Raw genomic sequence first — 16,007 nt, 5'->3', positions numbered from 1 at the left:
TGTTTACGAAAGGGAGTGGATGCTGAATAACCAATCATGTTCTTTGTACCGAACTAGTCTACAAAAGCAGAATTTAGAAGAATAAAGTTTGTTCTCATCTTTACCATCATGGAGAGTCACGTTGTTACTTCTGTGCCATCCGAAAATCATAACAGTGGAAAACAAAGGTTTCAGATACCTACTAACTATTAAGGAGAGATAATCAATAGCATAGCACACACACTTTATGGTCTACTGTTTTCTAATTCTAGTTCTGTAAGAGTTGCAACATAACAGAGTATGATTTATCAATGCATTTCCAAAACAAAAGGGCTTTGCTTAGCTTACAATATAGCTTGCCAGATGCATGAAAGATTTCCATTAATAATGTGGTACCAGTTCAAAATTTTGTGTCTTCGTGTAAGACTGACAATAGATTAACTATTATGTTAAAATTAGAAACTGTTCAATGCTACCAAGCAAGTAAAGCACTTAATCACATAGTTTTTTTAAGCATAAGAACAATTGCATTGCACTACAAGGGGAAGTTATGAAGCATATGATAAAATTCAACTAAATTGGGTACGAATCACAAAAATGTAATTTTGAAATGTCTCCAAAGCACACTGGAAACAAATGGGTGAGACAGGAAAAACAGTCTTTTTTGCCAGAGTCTTTCTTTCATGTATGGAAGATGTAAAGATAAAGCAAGACCACAGCTGTTGCATTTTCAAAGGCACAGATGACTTCTTATTTCCCAGTGAGGTCAAGCTTTTAAAAATCACCTCAAAAAATTACTACATAGAGGTTCAGAATAAAGCCTGACAGTAAGTTGATTTTTACTATATTATGAACTTGGAACCTTCATGCAAGTCTGATAAGTAGCCACGTACAAATGACAAATTCAGTCTAATGTCAGAGAAAACTACAGCTCAGAAAGACTCTTCATCCTACATCTATAAGAGACTGACAATAGCCCCCCTACCCTTGGAAATGCAGCAAAAAACAGAAACAAATGAACAAAAACCACCAAACAAAAACTCCACAAAAACAAACAAACAAAAGAATAAAACTAACAAAAACCCAAACAAATAAAAAAAGCATGGGAATTAGCCTCATCAAGTAGGCAAGGCTGAACAGTAAGTATGAGAAGAAATCTGCCACCTAGATGTAACAACTCTAGTCTGAGTTGACAACTCTTATGAGAAAAGAAAATAATGAATAAAAGAACTCTTGAACTTTGAAAAGAAAAAGCAGCAATGTTCATTTCTACAAAGAGACCAAATACACAGTGAGAAAAAAGGCTATTGTTCCGTGCCCCCCTTGTGCTGCTTGGAGGGAGGAGAAATAAACAGGAAGATTTTCAAGGCTTGTGGTATGCCCTTGAATTATCAGAGGCTCCTGCCAATGCTACCATAAAGAACCACAGTCCAAAGTGGAAGACTGCACTGCAGTGACTGCAGGAGGCTGAGGGAGAAAGCTAAAGAGGAAAGAGATTCTGTGTTAAACCCAGGATTTGACATGTGAGGTCCCATTTCCACAGGGAGCACCAAGCCAAACACCTTGCAGCTAAGAAGTATGTTGGACAGACACAAAAAAAAAAGCTGACTCACATTAATGCATATGGTTTGAAGGGCAACTTCTGCCTTTTTACATCTTAACACACTACTTTCATAAACAACCATCATGGATGATGCTCAAAATTAGTTAAAATCTCAACCACACTCTCTACAGCTCAGAAATTTAACTTCAGTTTTTAAAGAAAAAACCCACCGTGTTTCTTTGTTAATAAAGACAATAAAAATAGAAAATGCAAAATAATGGGTCTTTATGGTCATTAATCTGATGGAAAATACTGCATTGACCTGCATTGTTCCTTTATACTCACATATCATACTTCTAAATAAGTGCACATAGAAAAAAGACATGACCTTTTACATGAAACTTGCTGCATTTTATAAAATCTGGAACAAGGCCTTGTCAACTCACAAGATGTGGACTACAGCCACTGCCTTCATGTCACTCACTCTACTCCAGGGGAGAACAGCACCCAGACACCCTCACTGGAATGGCCTCCATCCTCCTTCCCAGTATGGTGAGCGCTGCAGCCCTGCTTCAGTATGGAGCATTTAAACATCTGAATAAACCCCAGCTTAACCCCAGATCTTTCTTGGATCATAGCTAGAGGGGCTCAGCATCTGGCAGGATTGAGACCTAAGGACATGCAAGAAGGAATTAGCAATTTCCATTTAAATGCTAATACTTATTCTTCCCAGTGAAAATTGAAGTGTAACAAGTGATCTCTCATCACACAGAAAGTGTCTTGATTGTTATCTAATGATCACAACAAATAGTTAGAAAGCATGAAATGAAGCTAATAAATCTTCTGTTGAGCCTGACATTTTCAACAAACGAAAGTACTTGAAGTTTTCAAAAACAGTTCCATCCAATTTTCTTCATTTTAGACTAAATTTTCCATGTTCTTCAGTTACAGATATACATATTGGCACCGCACAAATTAAAATTAAACACCCACCTACTTAAACAATTTTTATAAATATTTCTTTCTAATGCTACCTATAAAATACACAATACATTGTATTCCATAAAGTTCATGAATCAGCACTATCCACCACAGCATCTGTTTGTCTTTCAGTGATAAATTAGGAAATCAGACAAACACTACAGAAGCAGTTGTTTTTCCTTTTTTACTGCAGCCTCCTGGATGGATATAAATACAGTTTGGTTTGTTTAGGTTTTAGCATTCTAACCTACATTCTATTCTAAGTATAGGTAAGCTGGGAATTATTTTTATTTGACAATTAAATAATTTTAACAATTAATTAAACAATTTAATGATTTTTTAAAATATTCTGTCATCAAGACTGCTTTTTCTTTCACCCCTGCAAAAGGGAACAACAGAACAAACCAAAGTTCACCAGACTCCAAACCTTGTGACTTCTAACTTAGTAGTCAATACTTATGTTATTTGTGATAGCTTGAATGAATCAGTCAGTGAAATGGCTCCCTAATTTAACAGAAACTTCTTATTCATAAACTTGTAACACTAAAATACCCATTCAGAGAGAAGGGTATTTCTAGAAGCCTCTTCATGCACAATGAAAAACTACACCTGTGACTTCAACTCCATAAAAATAATACTGTCATCACCCAACCCCAAAAGTGCCTCACTTTTGTTGATAATATAAACACACATGCATGTATATGCACATGAGAGTTACAACACTCCCACACACTACAGCCCCACTATAAAACAGCATAAACTCTCTCCAGAGCTAAAAGCATATGTAAAATACAACAGAAGCAATGCAGTTGTATTTCAATCTTTTAAGTCGGACACTCTTTTAAGTAGAGATATATGTATCAAGACTCCACATTAACACTCCATATGACACCATAGTCAACTCCAGAGCGGTATCTGGAATATGTCTAGAAAGAAAACAGAGTCTCTTACAAGTTCCAACAACTCTCTGCATCCTGTTGAATAAGGAAGAGGTTACAGCTATTTGCTTTAGATTACCTTCCTCCCCCTTTCCTTCTCTCGTGCTTGTACTGCCCTTTCAATAGAACAAGTTGTGTGGATGGTCTCAAGTGTTTGCACACCAGGCTTGTGTCATGGCACAGAAGATTCACATCAGACTTGTGGTGCTCAGCCTGTGTGATAGTATGAGTAATATGACACTAAGCTTAAGTTCCAGGTACCTCCTTCACCTCTGGAAGGTTTTGTATATCAAAGGAAGATCTAACCCACAGTCACATGAAATGTAACTGCTTTTGAGCCTGCTGAATCAGATCACCTCATCAAATAAGTCAGGTCAATTCCATTTCCATTACATATTTCTACAGTTATAAAAGTTCTCTATACCAATTAATTTTAAAAGTCTTCAAGGTAGGTGGTCTAAGCACAGCACCACATGAAAGCAAAGCAAGCTTTACTCAAGAAATTACTCTTTACAATAAATCAATTGTAGACAGAGCTGGTAGCATTTGTGATAGCTGCTAGGAAGCCAAAGGTTACTTAAAATTGATTTAAACAGTAGTTCCCAATCATAATTCTGCCAACTTTGAATCCTCCAGGCTAACATTCTTCTTGCTTATCTCAATCTATTTTTTTCTAAATTATAAATTTACCACATCTGTAAGACAAAGAGTGTTTGTGCTGTCCACAAAACTCATATAAAATGTTTTATGTATTTGAATACAATATAGAACTCTTCTACTCTCTTGAAGAAGAAACTTTAATATCTGGATATTTTAGAAGAGAGACTTGGATGACCTAAGAGCTCTGCCACATTTCAAACTTAGAAGAAATGCCTAGTATGGCCAACCTGTTAAATCCAAGTCCATATGTCCAAACTGTTGGAAGACTACAGCTAGGATTACCCAGATCCAGGGAAAAGTGAGTAGATACCTACACAAATAAGGGAGGGCTTATAAGGGAATAAAGGAGAGTGCTGAGCAAAGTCTAAAAGAGGAGATACTACTGCAGTCTATTTATATTAAAACACATTCCCCTCCAATATCTGGCTAACTTTTCATGCATGCTAAACTCAACCTGCACGTATGTGCATTCCACTATGACCATACCACTTTCACAGGATCCCAGACTGACTCTCTGCATTCAGTATCATGAATAAGGACAGCACAACAAACTAAATCTTATCTGCAGGACAGTTGTTTTATTCATAAGTGGGAAACCACAAAGAAACTGCTGGAAGAAGCAACTTAACAGCAGAATCCAGTGCACATCACCAATCAGTTTATGACAGAGCATCCTAAAGGTGAAATGGGATATCCAAGACAAATACACATGGTGTGCTTCAAGCCCAGCAAAAGAGCAATACAAAACCTGGGGCATCAAAGTTGCAAAGAGTTTCAAAAAAAACCCACAGAGCACTGTTTCAGTCTTAAGTATAAATTGTCTGATCTACCAGAGAATTTTCAAGTCCCTTTAAATTTCAAGAGTATTAACTCCTTGGCAAAGTCCTGCACTTGAACTTAAATTACATCAAGCACATATGTAGTGAAGTTAAAAGGGAAACAAAGTTTCTGACCCAATAGAGGCGCCCTATCCTGCAGAGAACTTGAATTGCATCCTGTGCCAACTACTCATCATGGCAGGAGCACTTCTCAGGTGGCAAGAACACGCCCACTTCTCAGCATAACAAATTTGGAACAGCAGCTCTGTACAGAAAGAGTGCTCCGCATAGCCACACTGTGCAGTCTTGATTCCTCCCCAGAGCATAGACATCCATCCTGTTGAATGAGGCAGTGGGGAACAGTAAGCAGTCTCATAAGCAGGCTGTGCTCCAACACATGCATAAAAAGGCAAAATTGAGATTGTCTGCCGCTCCCATTTCCTAGTCAGTATATTTTCCTTACATAACATTAACATTCTTTTAGATTCATCTGCTAAACCTGGAAAACATAATGTTAAATGTTTTGTCCATGAATTCACAGACTCCACAGATTTCAGCTGTGACAGGCTCATCGCTTTCAATATTTAAACAAAGAAAACAACTATCAAAGACTGCTCTAGAAGCTACAGTACAAGACATGAAAGCAATGGGAGGTTTTGTATGCAGGATTTTTCTTACTAAAAACACTTTCCTAAGAGTTTTATGCTTGCTTACAGACTAAATTACATATTAGAATGCATACACAAAAACTACATGAAAATAGTTAAAATTGCAGCGTGGCTACCCTACTTACAAACAGAACCAAATAAATGAGAAGTTACATGATATAACGTTCACCAGCCACTCATTTCTTACCACTGCACCTTGCTTATTATCACATGCAGAATACAGTGTGAAAAGGCCATTTTGGTACAATAATCCAGGAAGGTTATCCATGGACAATGGAAAGATTTACTAGAGATCAAAATTGTATTTGGTCTTAAGACTAATAGAAATTGCTATGAAAATCAGAAATGTACAGCATAAAATATATATTAAAAAAAAAAAACAACAAAGCCTAAACTTAACAATGAACTAAATTACCTAATCAATATTCAGAGAAGAAAAAAAGCCCAATAAAGTATAAGATAGGTCAGTGCTCAAGGCAGAGCAACAAAAAGATGAGTACTCTGATGCACTACGGAAACAGAAAACAGCTTCTTACACATTTCTGCAATTATTTTTCCTAGGGCAGCATGCGAAATGTTATTTTGTATTCTTTACTTACAAGCTATGGAGATCTTGTTATTCTGTCCATATGAATAACAACAAACCCTGGGAAGAAATGCTTTTATTCAGTCTGATGTTGTAAAATTTCAGTGTGAAGTACAGCTAAATAAATTTGTGTAGATTAGGTTTCTGAAAGCTTTCAAAGCATCCACAACTCTATATAAGAGCAGAATGGAAAAACAAAAGGAGTGAAAATCCTTGCCAGGGTGATGGTATAAATTAAACCCATGCTTTTCATAAAGCACCAATCCTAAATCCCACAGTGTCTCATTTTACTTGACTACCTACATGACAGACTGCAGACTTTTAACTCCTTGCCTAAATTGAGGTTACAAAAAAAAAGAGAAGTACCTGATCTAGACTGACATTCACATTCCAAAGAAGCCACTTCAAGAAACATATCTAAGCTTAAATAAAAGATAAGGATAATAGCACTTAACTAAAATATGGAGCAGGAGGAAAGAGAGAAGCTCTCATTATCCTAAAATTAGGCCCTATGAAACGAGCACTCAGAGCTGAAGTTACAACAGCAAGAAATCTAAGCACATTAGGGCATGGACATGGATTTTAGGCAGCAAAACATACACACCAGCTCACAGAAATTCTTGTACAAGTCCCTCAGTAAGAGATTAAAGAAAATATGCAGTTATGGAGTCAGAATCAAAATACTTTAGACACCTAAAAGCTGGAATAACTTGTTTCATTGAGGATAAAATACACTGCAGCTTGTGTTAAATAACCTACCACACTGAAGGAAACATTTAAGTTATTTAATTATCAGAGAAAAAAACAGCAGAAACCAGAAGGACCTAAAAGAAACCAAGGGAAAGAGCAACAAAATGGAGTACTGACAAAGCAATAAACACTGCATGCATAATATAAATCACCTAGAATTGTACTGGAATATAAACCACAAACTTCAGAATTCAGAACTGCTTTAGAGGCTCCCATAAACCATTTAGCTCTTCTGCAATCAGAGAGGTAATAAAAAACAAACTTAGCCTGAATAAAACCTGGAATAACAAAATGTCACAAAAGCTTTTAAATCATCACTCCAGAAGTCAATTGGATGCTATACCAGAGCACAGTAGTCAAATCAAGATATATTATCTTGAAATAATAACGCAGTGCCGGAAAGTGGAAAGGGAATCAGCGATTCCAGCAGAACTGCCAAAGTGCAACTTCCTTTCCACTGAGGTGAAACTTTGTATGTCCACATTCTAAAGGTCAAGAACTACTCTTCTTGAAGAAGAATATAGCAGAAGTGCCCACCAAGCATGGCACAACATCTAGAACAAAGAGAGGACTGTTTCTTCCAGTTTCCTCTCAATGAGGAAAAAAAAAAAAGAAATGTGAAATAGAACTGAAATGTGACCATGCCAGAACAGAGAGGAGATGGCATTTAACTCCTGGCTTGCTAAGCAACCTATACACTTTGTTCAAAGAGGAAAGTGGGAACTAGACCACACACTAAATGAGATCTTTAAAAACTATACATTTAAAAATACATCAAGACAGTTATCATTATAATATTTTCTAAGACTGTAACACAAGATTTAAAATCCATGGAACTAGAGCTTCTAGATGAGGGCCACCAAAATGGCAGACATTATGTTCTAGTCTGTGCCACAAGTACCTTTTTCCCATATCTTGCCAAAGACTGGAAGAGCAATGGCCCCAGCATTCCCAAAGGAAAGCTGGTATTTCTCATAATGCTTCAGGAAGTAAATGTAACAGATCACCCTAGACTCCAAATGTAAAAGCATCACATGGCATTCATACCAGTGAACTACAGCAGAGAGTTTATTTCTTCCTCTTAGGTCTTGGTAAAAAGGAAGAAATCTACCTGAATGCTAAACAAGTAACAATCACAAAAACACACTTCAAAGCTCAAACAAATTCTGGAAAAGGCTCTTCAGACCTCTTGCTTTAAGATATGTATCAACAGCTTATACGAAATAAGGTGAACATTTTGTGCAGATCAAGAATATTCCTCAACTGTGGGATTTCTTTCTCTTTTCTCTAAGGCAACACATCCGGTGTTACTGTAAGAAAGGGCCATCACCTAGACAAGTGGGCGGCCCAAACCATTCCAACAGCACCTACTCTCTTTACCATGAAATCACTTTTCTTTTCTACTGATGTTTATTATACTGTTTTGTAAAGACAGAAGCTAAACCTTGTCCAAATGATCTGATTTAGCACACACTATGTAAGAATTAGATCAATTACAGGAAAGGGGGAGATAGTTAGCACCTCCCAAAATGAAGTGCTATTGTGTATCTGGAAGATCTTCAATATCTTAGGAGTACCTGGAAGGAAATAACACCAACCAGGAAGGAAATAGTTTAGTATCTGAGACAGTCAAGCTGTAAAGGTGCCACAGGAAAAACAAAAATTAACGAACTAAATTTTCTTCTCTTACTGCTATTTTTAAAATGGATAAGTTGCACCTAAAATCAATTTTCCATTCTCTGAAGTTCAGTAAACTTATTGTAGTAAAATACCAGATTGTTCTCTTCTTTGCAGGCAACTTATACATAAATAGCATTTCACTTCAAAAAGAATTCTGCAAATATATTTCAATATATGAACTATGCTCCCTGTTGAAATTAAGAAGTTGACATGACAAGTAAATGAAAACGTGAATCCTCATTAACACCTCTAGTAACCTTAGTCCAGCTATACTTTCACTCATCAAGCTGTCCTTCACATCCAAAAAACTCAAGTGAGAAATGCTCAATAGGACCTAAAGCACTTTCTTTGTAATAGACATTATTTCCATAGTTAGCAGGAAGATGAGAGCCTTGTTTAACTTTGAAAATTGATTCTATTAACAAACAAGACATTATTTCATACCTAAGAAATCTTCCTTTAATCTAGAGATGCAGCAGATTTCAGACTTTTTTCATTTTGATCTGTTTCACGGGAGTGATCCTTGAAACCAACAAAAATCAACCCCACAGAACACTGGCATGAAGCAGACAAAAATCTATTATCCAACAAAAATGCTTTCAGCTCCTGCTAACAGCTCCTTTGAAACTGCTCAAATACAAAGAACAACTATTCACATAAAGAAAGTATTTCTGAACAGCAGATAATATGGGGAATGAGTGGCAAGAAAGCATCACTGTGTGAAAAAAAAAAAACCAACAAAAATATCATTCACATAAATCATTAACAATATTGTTGGCTCATCATATACTGTACAGGGAAGATATAGGAGGATGTTAATCTTTAAAGGGGCAATAATCAGGGTAAGAAAATAATGAAGACTAATATGACTGGCAGTGCAAAAGCTCCCAATGGCCCGGTTCTGGATGGGAGTGCCACAGTGCTACGTACAGCAACAAAGATGAGTCCCCATCTCAGAAACCACACACCCCACAAAGACAATTAAACGTAACTAAAATAAACTAGGATACTAATCTGCTATGTTTACCAGCTCTTAAATGTTCTTAGATGTGATATCTTTTTGGAGCCTGTAGTACCACTTCAGCCTAGAGAAAAAGAGAACTACAATCCTTTTTCTGACAGCCTGATTCAGGAACAGTATGGGATGCTAAGCAAGAAGAAACATTCACTCTCTCAAACATGAAGTGCTTGGTTCATACAAATGCTGCATACCCTGCAAAAGGAGGAAAACAGGCTGCTTTAGTGATAGTAAAAAGCAGATTCCTCAATTATGCAACTTCTTTTTTTTAAAAGAAGATAGTACTGGGTGTTTAATTTCTATAAAATTCCCTTTATTCTACAAAGAAATTTTCACAGTCCATTTCCATCAAAATATTAACCTTTCATTTGCATTACGTATCCTTATAAAACACATATTTTAAGACGATGTTGCAGGAAAATGGCTGGAAGTCATGACAGAAACTACTGCATTACATATCCCTTTCTGCAATCCAGGTGAAAAGGAGAGTATACATTATTCTAAACTGGAAGACAGAAAAGAACAAGTCATTGTGGATTCAGCATTTGCTGCCAAAACAGCCGAAATGCTTTTTATGCAGCAGGAATTTCTCTTTTAAAACACATACAGCTTTCTTTGTCAAATTGAAAAGGTTTAATCCATTTACCAACAAGTTTACTTGTTTACTTTTGCTTCGTTGGAGGTCAAAGGGACACTGTAATTGCAGTTCATTCACAAAGCAATTAACACAGATGCACAAACCTATGCAAATACTTGGTCAAAATACGTTTTAAGAGGAATCTGTGTTCTTCAACAACCAATACAGCAGTAATGTGGTAAAGTCTATTGTGGTCATACAGTCTGTCATGATTCGTATAAGGAAAGACTGAGAGAACTGGAACAGCCTGGAGTTCAACCTGGAGAAGAGAAGGCTTTGGAATGATTTAATTGTGGACTTCCAGTAGCTGAAGGGAGCCTGCAGGAAAGATGGTGAGAGGGTTCTTACAAGAGAGTGTAGGGATAGAACAAGGGGAAACAGAATTAAACTGAAAGAGGGTAGGTTTAAGTTGGGTGCTAGGAAGAAATTCTTTACTGTGAAACCGGAACAAGTTGCCCAGAAGAAGATGGATGCCCCATCCCTGGAAGTGTTTAAGGCCAGGCTGGATGGAGCTCTGAGCAACCTAGCTCAGAGGTGCCTTCTGTCCACAGCAGGAGGGTTGGAACTAGATGATCTTTAAGGCCCCTTTCAATTCAGGACATTCTATAATAGACACAGATAGGGAAAGGAGTCAAAAATAACAATGAGAACAGCCTTGACATACATGCTGCTTAAAGATGCAAATACAGTAACGAATTACGGACTGTGCTCCACTTCCAAAAGCTCTACGTATGAGCATTTCTAAAATCCGACAATTCAATACTAAATACCGAAAATTAAGTTAATATATCCTACTCATCCTTAATCCAGTAATACCTTTAAGTTCTGATGCACCTAATTGCAAAGCATTGCTGTAGCTAAAGATTATCCCCAGTCAGATAGATCCTAAGAAATCCCTTAAGCTCCCTTCTTCCAGAGAGATGAAGCAAGACCTGAAGGTAACAACACATAGAAAATGCATGAGAAATAGCAGCCTAACAGACATACTGTATAACAGAGCAACACCCAAAAAAATACAGCTCTTAATAGCTAGCTTCCATTTAAATGACATTTCCAGTGTTAGGTTTTTCAGTTACTGTGCATCATATGGCAGCTACAGCCTGAGTCCAACCCTATTTGCACAGCCTGGAACTCAGGTACACAGAACAGAGGCCTGTGTAGCCAAGAGCCACCTTGAGGACAAAGCTGATAAAACAAAAGCTGATTTTCTTGCTAGGAGGAACACATATAAAAATGATGCCTTTTTATGAACAAGTATATAGCACCCATGTGGTTGTACATGCACCACCTGGTAACATTCACTGGCTGCAGACAGCTTCAGTCACTGATGTTGTGTGTGAGCCATTAGGGGTAAGCCCAGAGACAGGCACTGGCTGCATTTCACAGGATGTTCTCAGAGGGCTGCTTCGAATCCATCTCCCCTTGTCTGCTATGACACACTGCCCTCTCCCCTGCCTAAAGCACAAGGTGATCTAGTACCCAGAAAAATCAGTGGAGCAGACATGAGGTCACTTCCCTAATCATCTGCTATCCTCTGAAGTTGCATAGCCTGAAGAGCAAGCAGCTTGGGGCTTATAACCCCCACACTGTAGGCTAATGTCAAGTTCCCCACAAGTAAATGGCATATATCCTTTAACACTTCTGAGGTACATTGCCTCCCTGTTACCTTCTCTGTCTTCAGCATCTGTAAAACTGTACCCATTAACAGTCAAAAGTTAGATTAACCTGCTTAGCACAGCTAACATTAGTGTTAACACTGTAGGAACATGTTTAAATTTGACACAGAGTAATTAAAGTAAATCATATGTATTTAAAGTACACTGTTCCAAAGGCACTCTCAAATCACTGCAGCGCTGTAGATAATTACGCATAGTGCTCAGCACACTGAAAAAAGAAGATGAAGAAATGTTCTTGACAAAGTGAAGGGAGCTGGTGTGCTCTGAACATAATCTGAAGAAAGAATATGGGTGTTTCATAGCACATAACCTATAAATTAAGCTTTCAATAAAAAGAGAGAGAAAATAGGGGAAATAAAGGCAAAGAAAAACAGCTATTCCTTCAAATGAAACTCAGCTGCTGAATCCCTTTCTATAAATCTAATCGTATATATTTTAAAATCCAATATTATTTTGTTTTAAACATTATTTCCTACATGTCAAAATCAGCACAGACAACTGTGTATTTCTTGATACCAATTTGGCAGGCTATTATATTATACTTTTTGTGCTCACTGGTATGCCACAACAGTTAATTTATAAAAAAAAATCAAAGCTCTGTATAAAGAGAGTTCTATCTGTAGGATATTTTTATGAAACATTGTTTTGCAGCTAATAGCCCCTAAAAAACAAAAACCTAGTAGATGAAAAAGTGTTCAACCCAAAATGACTAACAAGGAAGAGGAAGGAAAGAGCAGCATGTGAATCTGCAGCAAAATCTAACGTAAGTATTGATCTCTGCAATCGGTAGCAGGTTGTCTTTCAGATCACAGGTACTTTTATAGTTATACAAACGTCCTTGCTTGCCTAACAGTGAAGGTCTTCAAACAATTGACCTGATTTTTTTCCTGGTTTTTTTTCAGGGGATAGGGGATACTGTTCAATCTGCCAACTGGGTATCAATTAGAAAGAAAAAACACAGAAAAATACAGTAAATAAAGAATTGTAACAGAAAATTACAGCATTAGCATAAGTAGAATAAGCAAACCTATAGCAGCACAGCAGATTAACAACAATACCATCAATATGAAATCTGGGGAAAGACAGTTTTAAAATGCTCTTACACAACAGAAAATCTGGAAAGGCAAAAGGCTCTTCTGATGCTGAACTTATACACACAAAATAAACTCAGGTTACGCTGCTGAGAGAAGTATGCATCTTACCCGTGAGTACAGCTTTTGCTGAAGGGTCTGCCAGATCCAGTGCAGATTTCCCATCGGTGTTCCGAATGTTTGGATCAGCTCCGTGCTGCAGCAGCACTGTGCAGGGAAAGCAGAAACAGTATCTTACCTCAGGTATACACAAGTTATTTACTTCTAAGTGTCTCCTCGGCATGATGAAGGCATAAATAAACATTGCACAATTTTCTTTATTTTTCCTTCTGTTTTTCCTCCCTCTCTCTTTTTTTTTCTATTTTTTTTTCTTTTCTTTTTTTTTTTTTTTTTTCCTTTTTGTTAAGCACTGCAGCAAAAGATCTTCTCTGGACTAAGGCTAAGTTGGCAAGTTAAGATATAGTAAGACCACATGACTTTGCACGATAAACATGAACCCCGACTCCCTTGCAATAATCGGGTTTGGGCTCCTCCTGACAGCTAGCTGGTATGCTGTGCATTCACTGACTCACACTGGGAAGTCTGCTGTGGAACCTGCTTCTGCCTTTACTACCACTACTGCTGCTTGTTACCACTCCCGTTCCTTTTCCAGCTGAATATCCCAAGTTACCCCGCCTCTATAAATCAGCAATACTCCAGCCTTTCAGTGGCTCATCACTTGCATAGGAAATCTTAACCATGGCATATCAGCTTACCTTCAAGAAGTGTAACAAACAGGGTAAGATTTATAACCTGGTACCCTGCAGACTGGATGCTCAGAAGCTGTTATACTCACTGCTATTTCTTTTCCCTACTAAGCTAATAAACACATGAAAGTTCATGCACATAAAAACACTTAGAATACAACATACAACCATAAGGCTAGGAAGGCATTGATACAGTAAACTACCCACTAGAAAAGTTCAGTTAAAAAATCCCACTATTTCACCTGTAAACCCTTTTGATCAGAAACAACATAATGCAATCCCCACAGATTACCACATCTGAATATCAAGACATTTTGTACAGAACTGGAAAATAAAGCCCACGGTAACATTAGAGGCCTGACAAAAAGGCCCCAAATGTCATGCAAAATAAGCATAACATATTACAAATTGAGAGCAACACACTTAGTTTGTACAAGTGTGAATAACAGGACAGTATACAGAGACTCAAGGTCAAGGAGATAAGTAATAAAACCAGCAGACATTTATGGTTGCTCACGTAACATCTGTTGAGATACAGCGGGACTGAAGAAGTCAAGACAAAGAAATAGTTGCAAACAGTTTTTGTAACTAAGGGTATAAAAATATTTCACAGACAGAATTGTCCAGAAAAAACATAATCCAATTCAGAACAAAACTAATTACTGATAACTGTGTATATATATGTGTATACATATATACACACACATATATATTAAAAAAAACCCTTAACCAGAAAAAGAGTTTTCAGTAATCCTTTTCTTCTAAATTAAAAATTTAACTACTAGTATTCTTTTTATTTAAACCTCTTTTCTTATACATTTCTGACTTCAAATTCTTTAAACACTGCCAAATTTCATATATTTTAGCTTTCGGGGTGCAATGCTTGCCCTCAAGCTGAATTTTTGCAGAAGTCTGGTGCTTCATTGAAGTAAACTGACTTTTTTTACGCTTTGACAAGAAGGCACAATTGGTCTGGTATTTTTGAAAGATGACTCAAGTAAAGCCTAGAAAAACCTAAGCTTTTTTGTTTGGTGGTGGGTTTTTTTCCCATGTCAAGACGAAAACACCAAAATAGGGGGAGAGATAAAAACCAGCTAGCACGTGCTCACTGAATCTTGTTAGGATCTAGCACCTACGTTTCTGAAGACACCATCTGTGCCATATATGCTACCACCCACCAAGAGATCTTACTCACGGACAGGTTTGAGGCTGAGCCAGACTCTCAAGCCATTCAGGCACACTCCAGTAGGAACAGGCAAACAAGATCTATTGCAGATTTTTTCAAACACAATAGGCAGTATAGGAACTGAGTATGGAGAGACAGATTCTGTATGTCCCATCTCTCTTCTCTTGGACCCTGTTCGTGATTCTATACACCTGGGAAGAGGGAATCCATTTGTCCTAAGAGGCACCAGTGTAAGAGTACCAGCCTGAAAGACATTACCAGCAACTTACTGTCTATCAAGAGAAAGCAGGCAGTACACAATGATGAAACACAGCACTGACTAGACCAGAAGGCAATGAAGGATTCACATGGCAAAAAGCCTCAGACAAAGAGCTAGGGGAGAAAACTGAAAAAGATGTGGCAGGGGAAAAGATAATAGTCCAGAAAAAGACTTCATGAAGAAAAAAGAAGAGAGAGGATTGACTGGGATCTGACCTGTTTGGAGGTTTGGACTAGCATGTGACACCAAGTTGAGGCAGGTTAGGGCAAGAAAGGTGACTTTAAAAAATGCCAGGCAACAGACACAGAACTCTCAAAGGCATCTGCAGGTGCCTGAGCTCGGTGTTAAAACAGAAGCACATTTTCAAGTCTCTTGATTCTTCCACCCTATGCAAACCAATCAAGAGTGCTTCCCTGCTGCTTCTCCTGGCACACACAGATGACGACACACGCTACTGCTTCCAGCTCCTCTCCTGGCTAAAATGACAAAGGATTATGCAGTGTATCTAACCTGTTCAGTCATGCTAATGAAGCATGAAGGATTCGGCTTACAACATAAAATTTCTGTATCCAGTTGCTAGGCTTTTTAAAACCTAGGCAAATACACTAAAAATTTACTAACAAGGCTTAAGCTGGTTGTCTGCAAACCCCAGAATCACCGACTGCCTGTAGAACATACATTTAAAGTGGTCAAACAAGGTTCAGAAAAATAACCTATCAGAACTCAATTGCTGTAACCATGAGACTCATCCTTCCTGTCTCTGCAATCATTCATCCCACTCATCTTCCAGC

At 37.6% G+C, this 16,007-nt stretch overlaps 1 protein-coding gene across 1 annotated transcript in view; it reads right to left on the bottom strand.

The window, feature by feature from the left end:
- TNKS (tankyrase) overlaps positions 1-16,007 on the bottom strand; it is a 127,758-nt gene that overhangs the window by 87,024 nt on the left and 24,727 nt on the right. Inside the window, exon 3 of the mRNA XM_063421721.1 lies at positions 13,137-13,232. Within this exon, the coding sequence (XP_063277791.1) occupies positions 13,137-13,232 (96 nt within the window). The remainder of the gene's footprint in view (positions 1-13,136; positions 13,233-16,007) is intronic.

Source organism: Prinia subflava, chromosome Z (assembly GCF_021018805.1).
Source record: "Prinia subflava isolate CZ2003 ecotype Zambia chromosome Z, Cam_Psub_1.2, whole genome shotgun sequence".
Classification (NCBI taxonomy): domain Eukaryota; kingdom Metazoa; phylum Chordata; class Aves; order Passeriformes; family Cisticolidae; genus Prinia; species Prinia subflava.
Note: the sequence above shows the minus strand (reverse complement) of the source record. Positions and strands in the feature narration are given on the sequence as shown.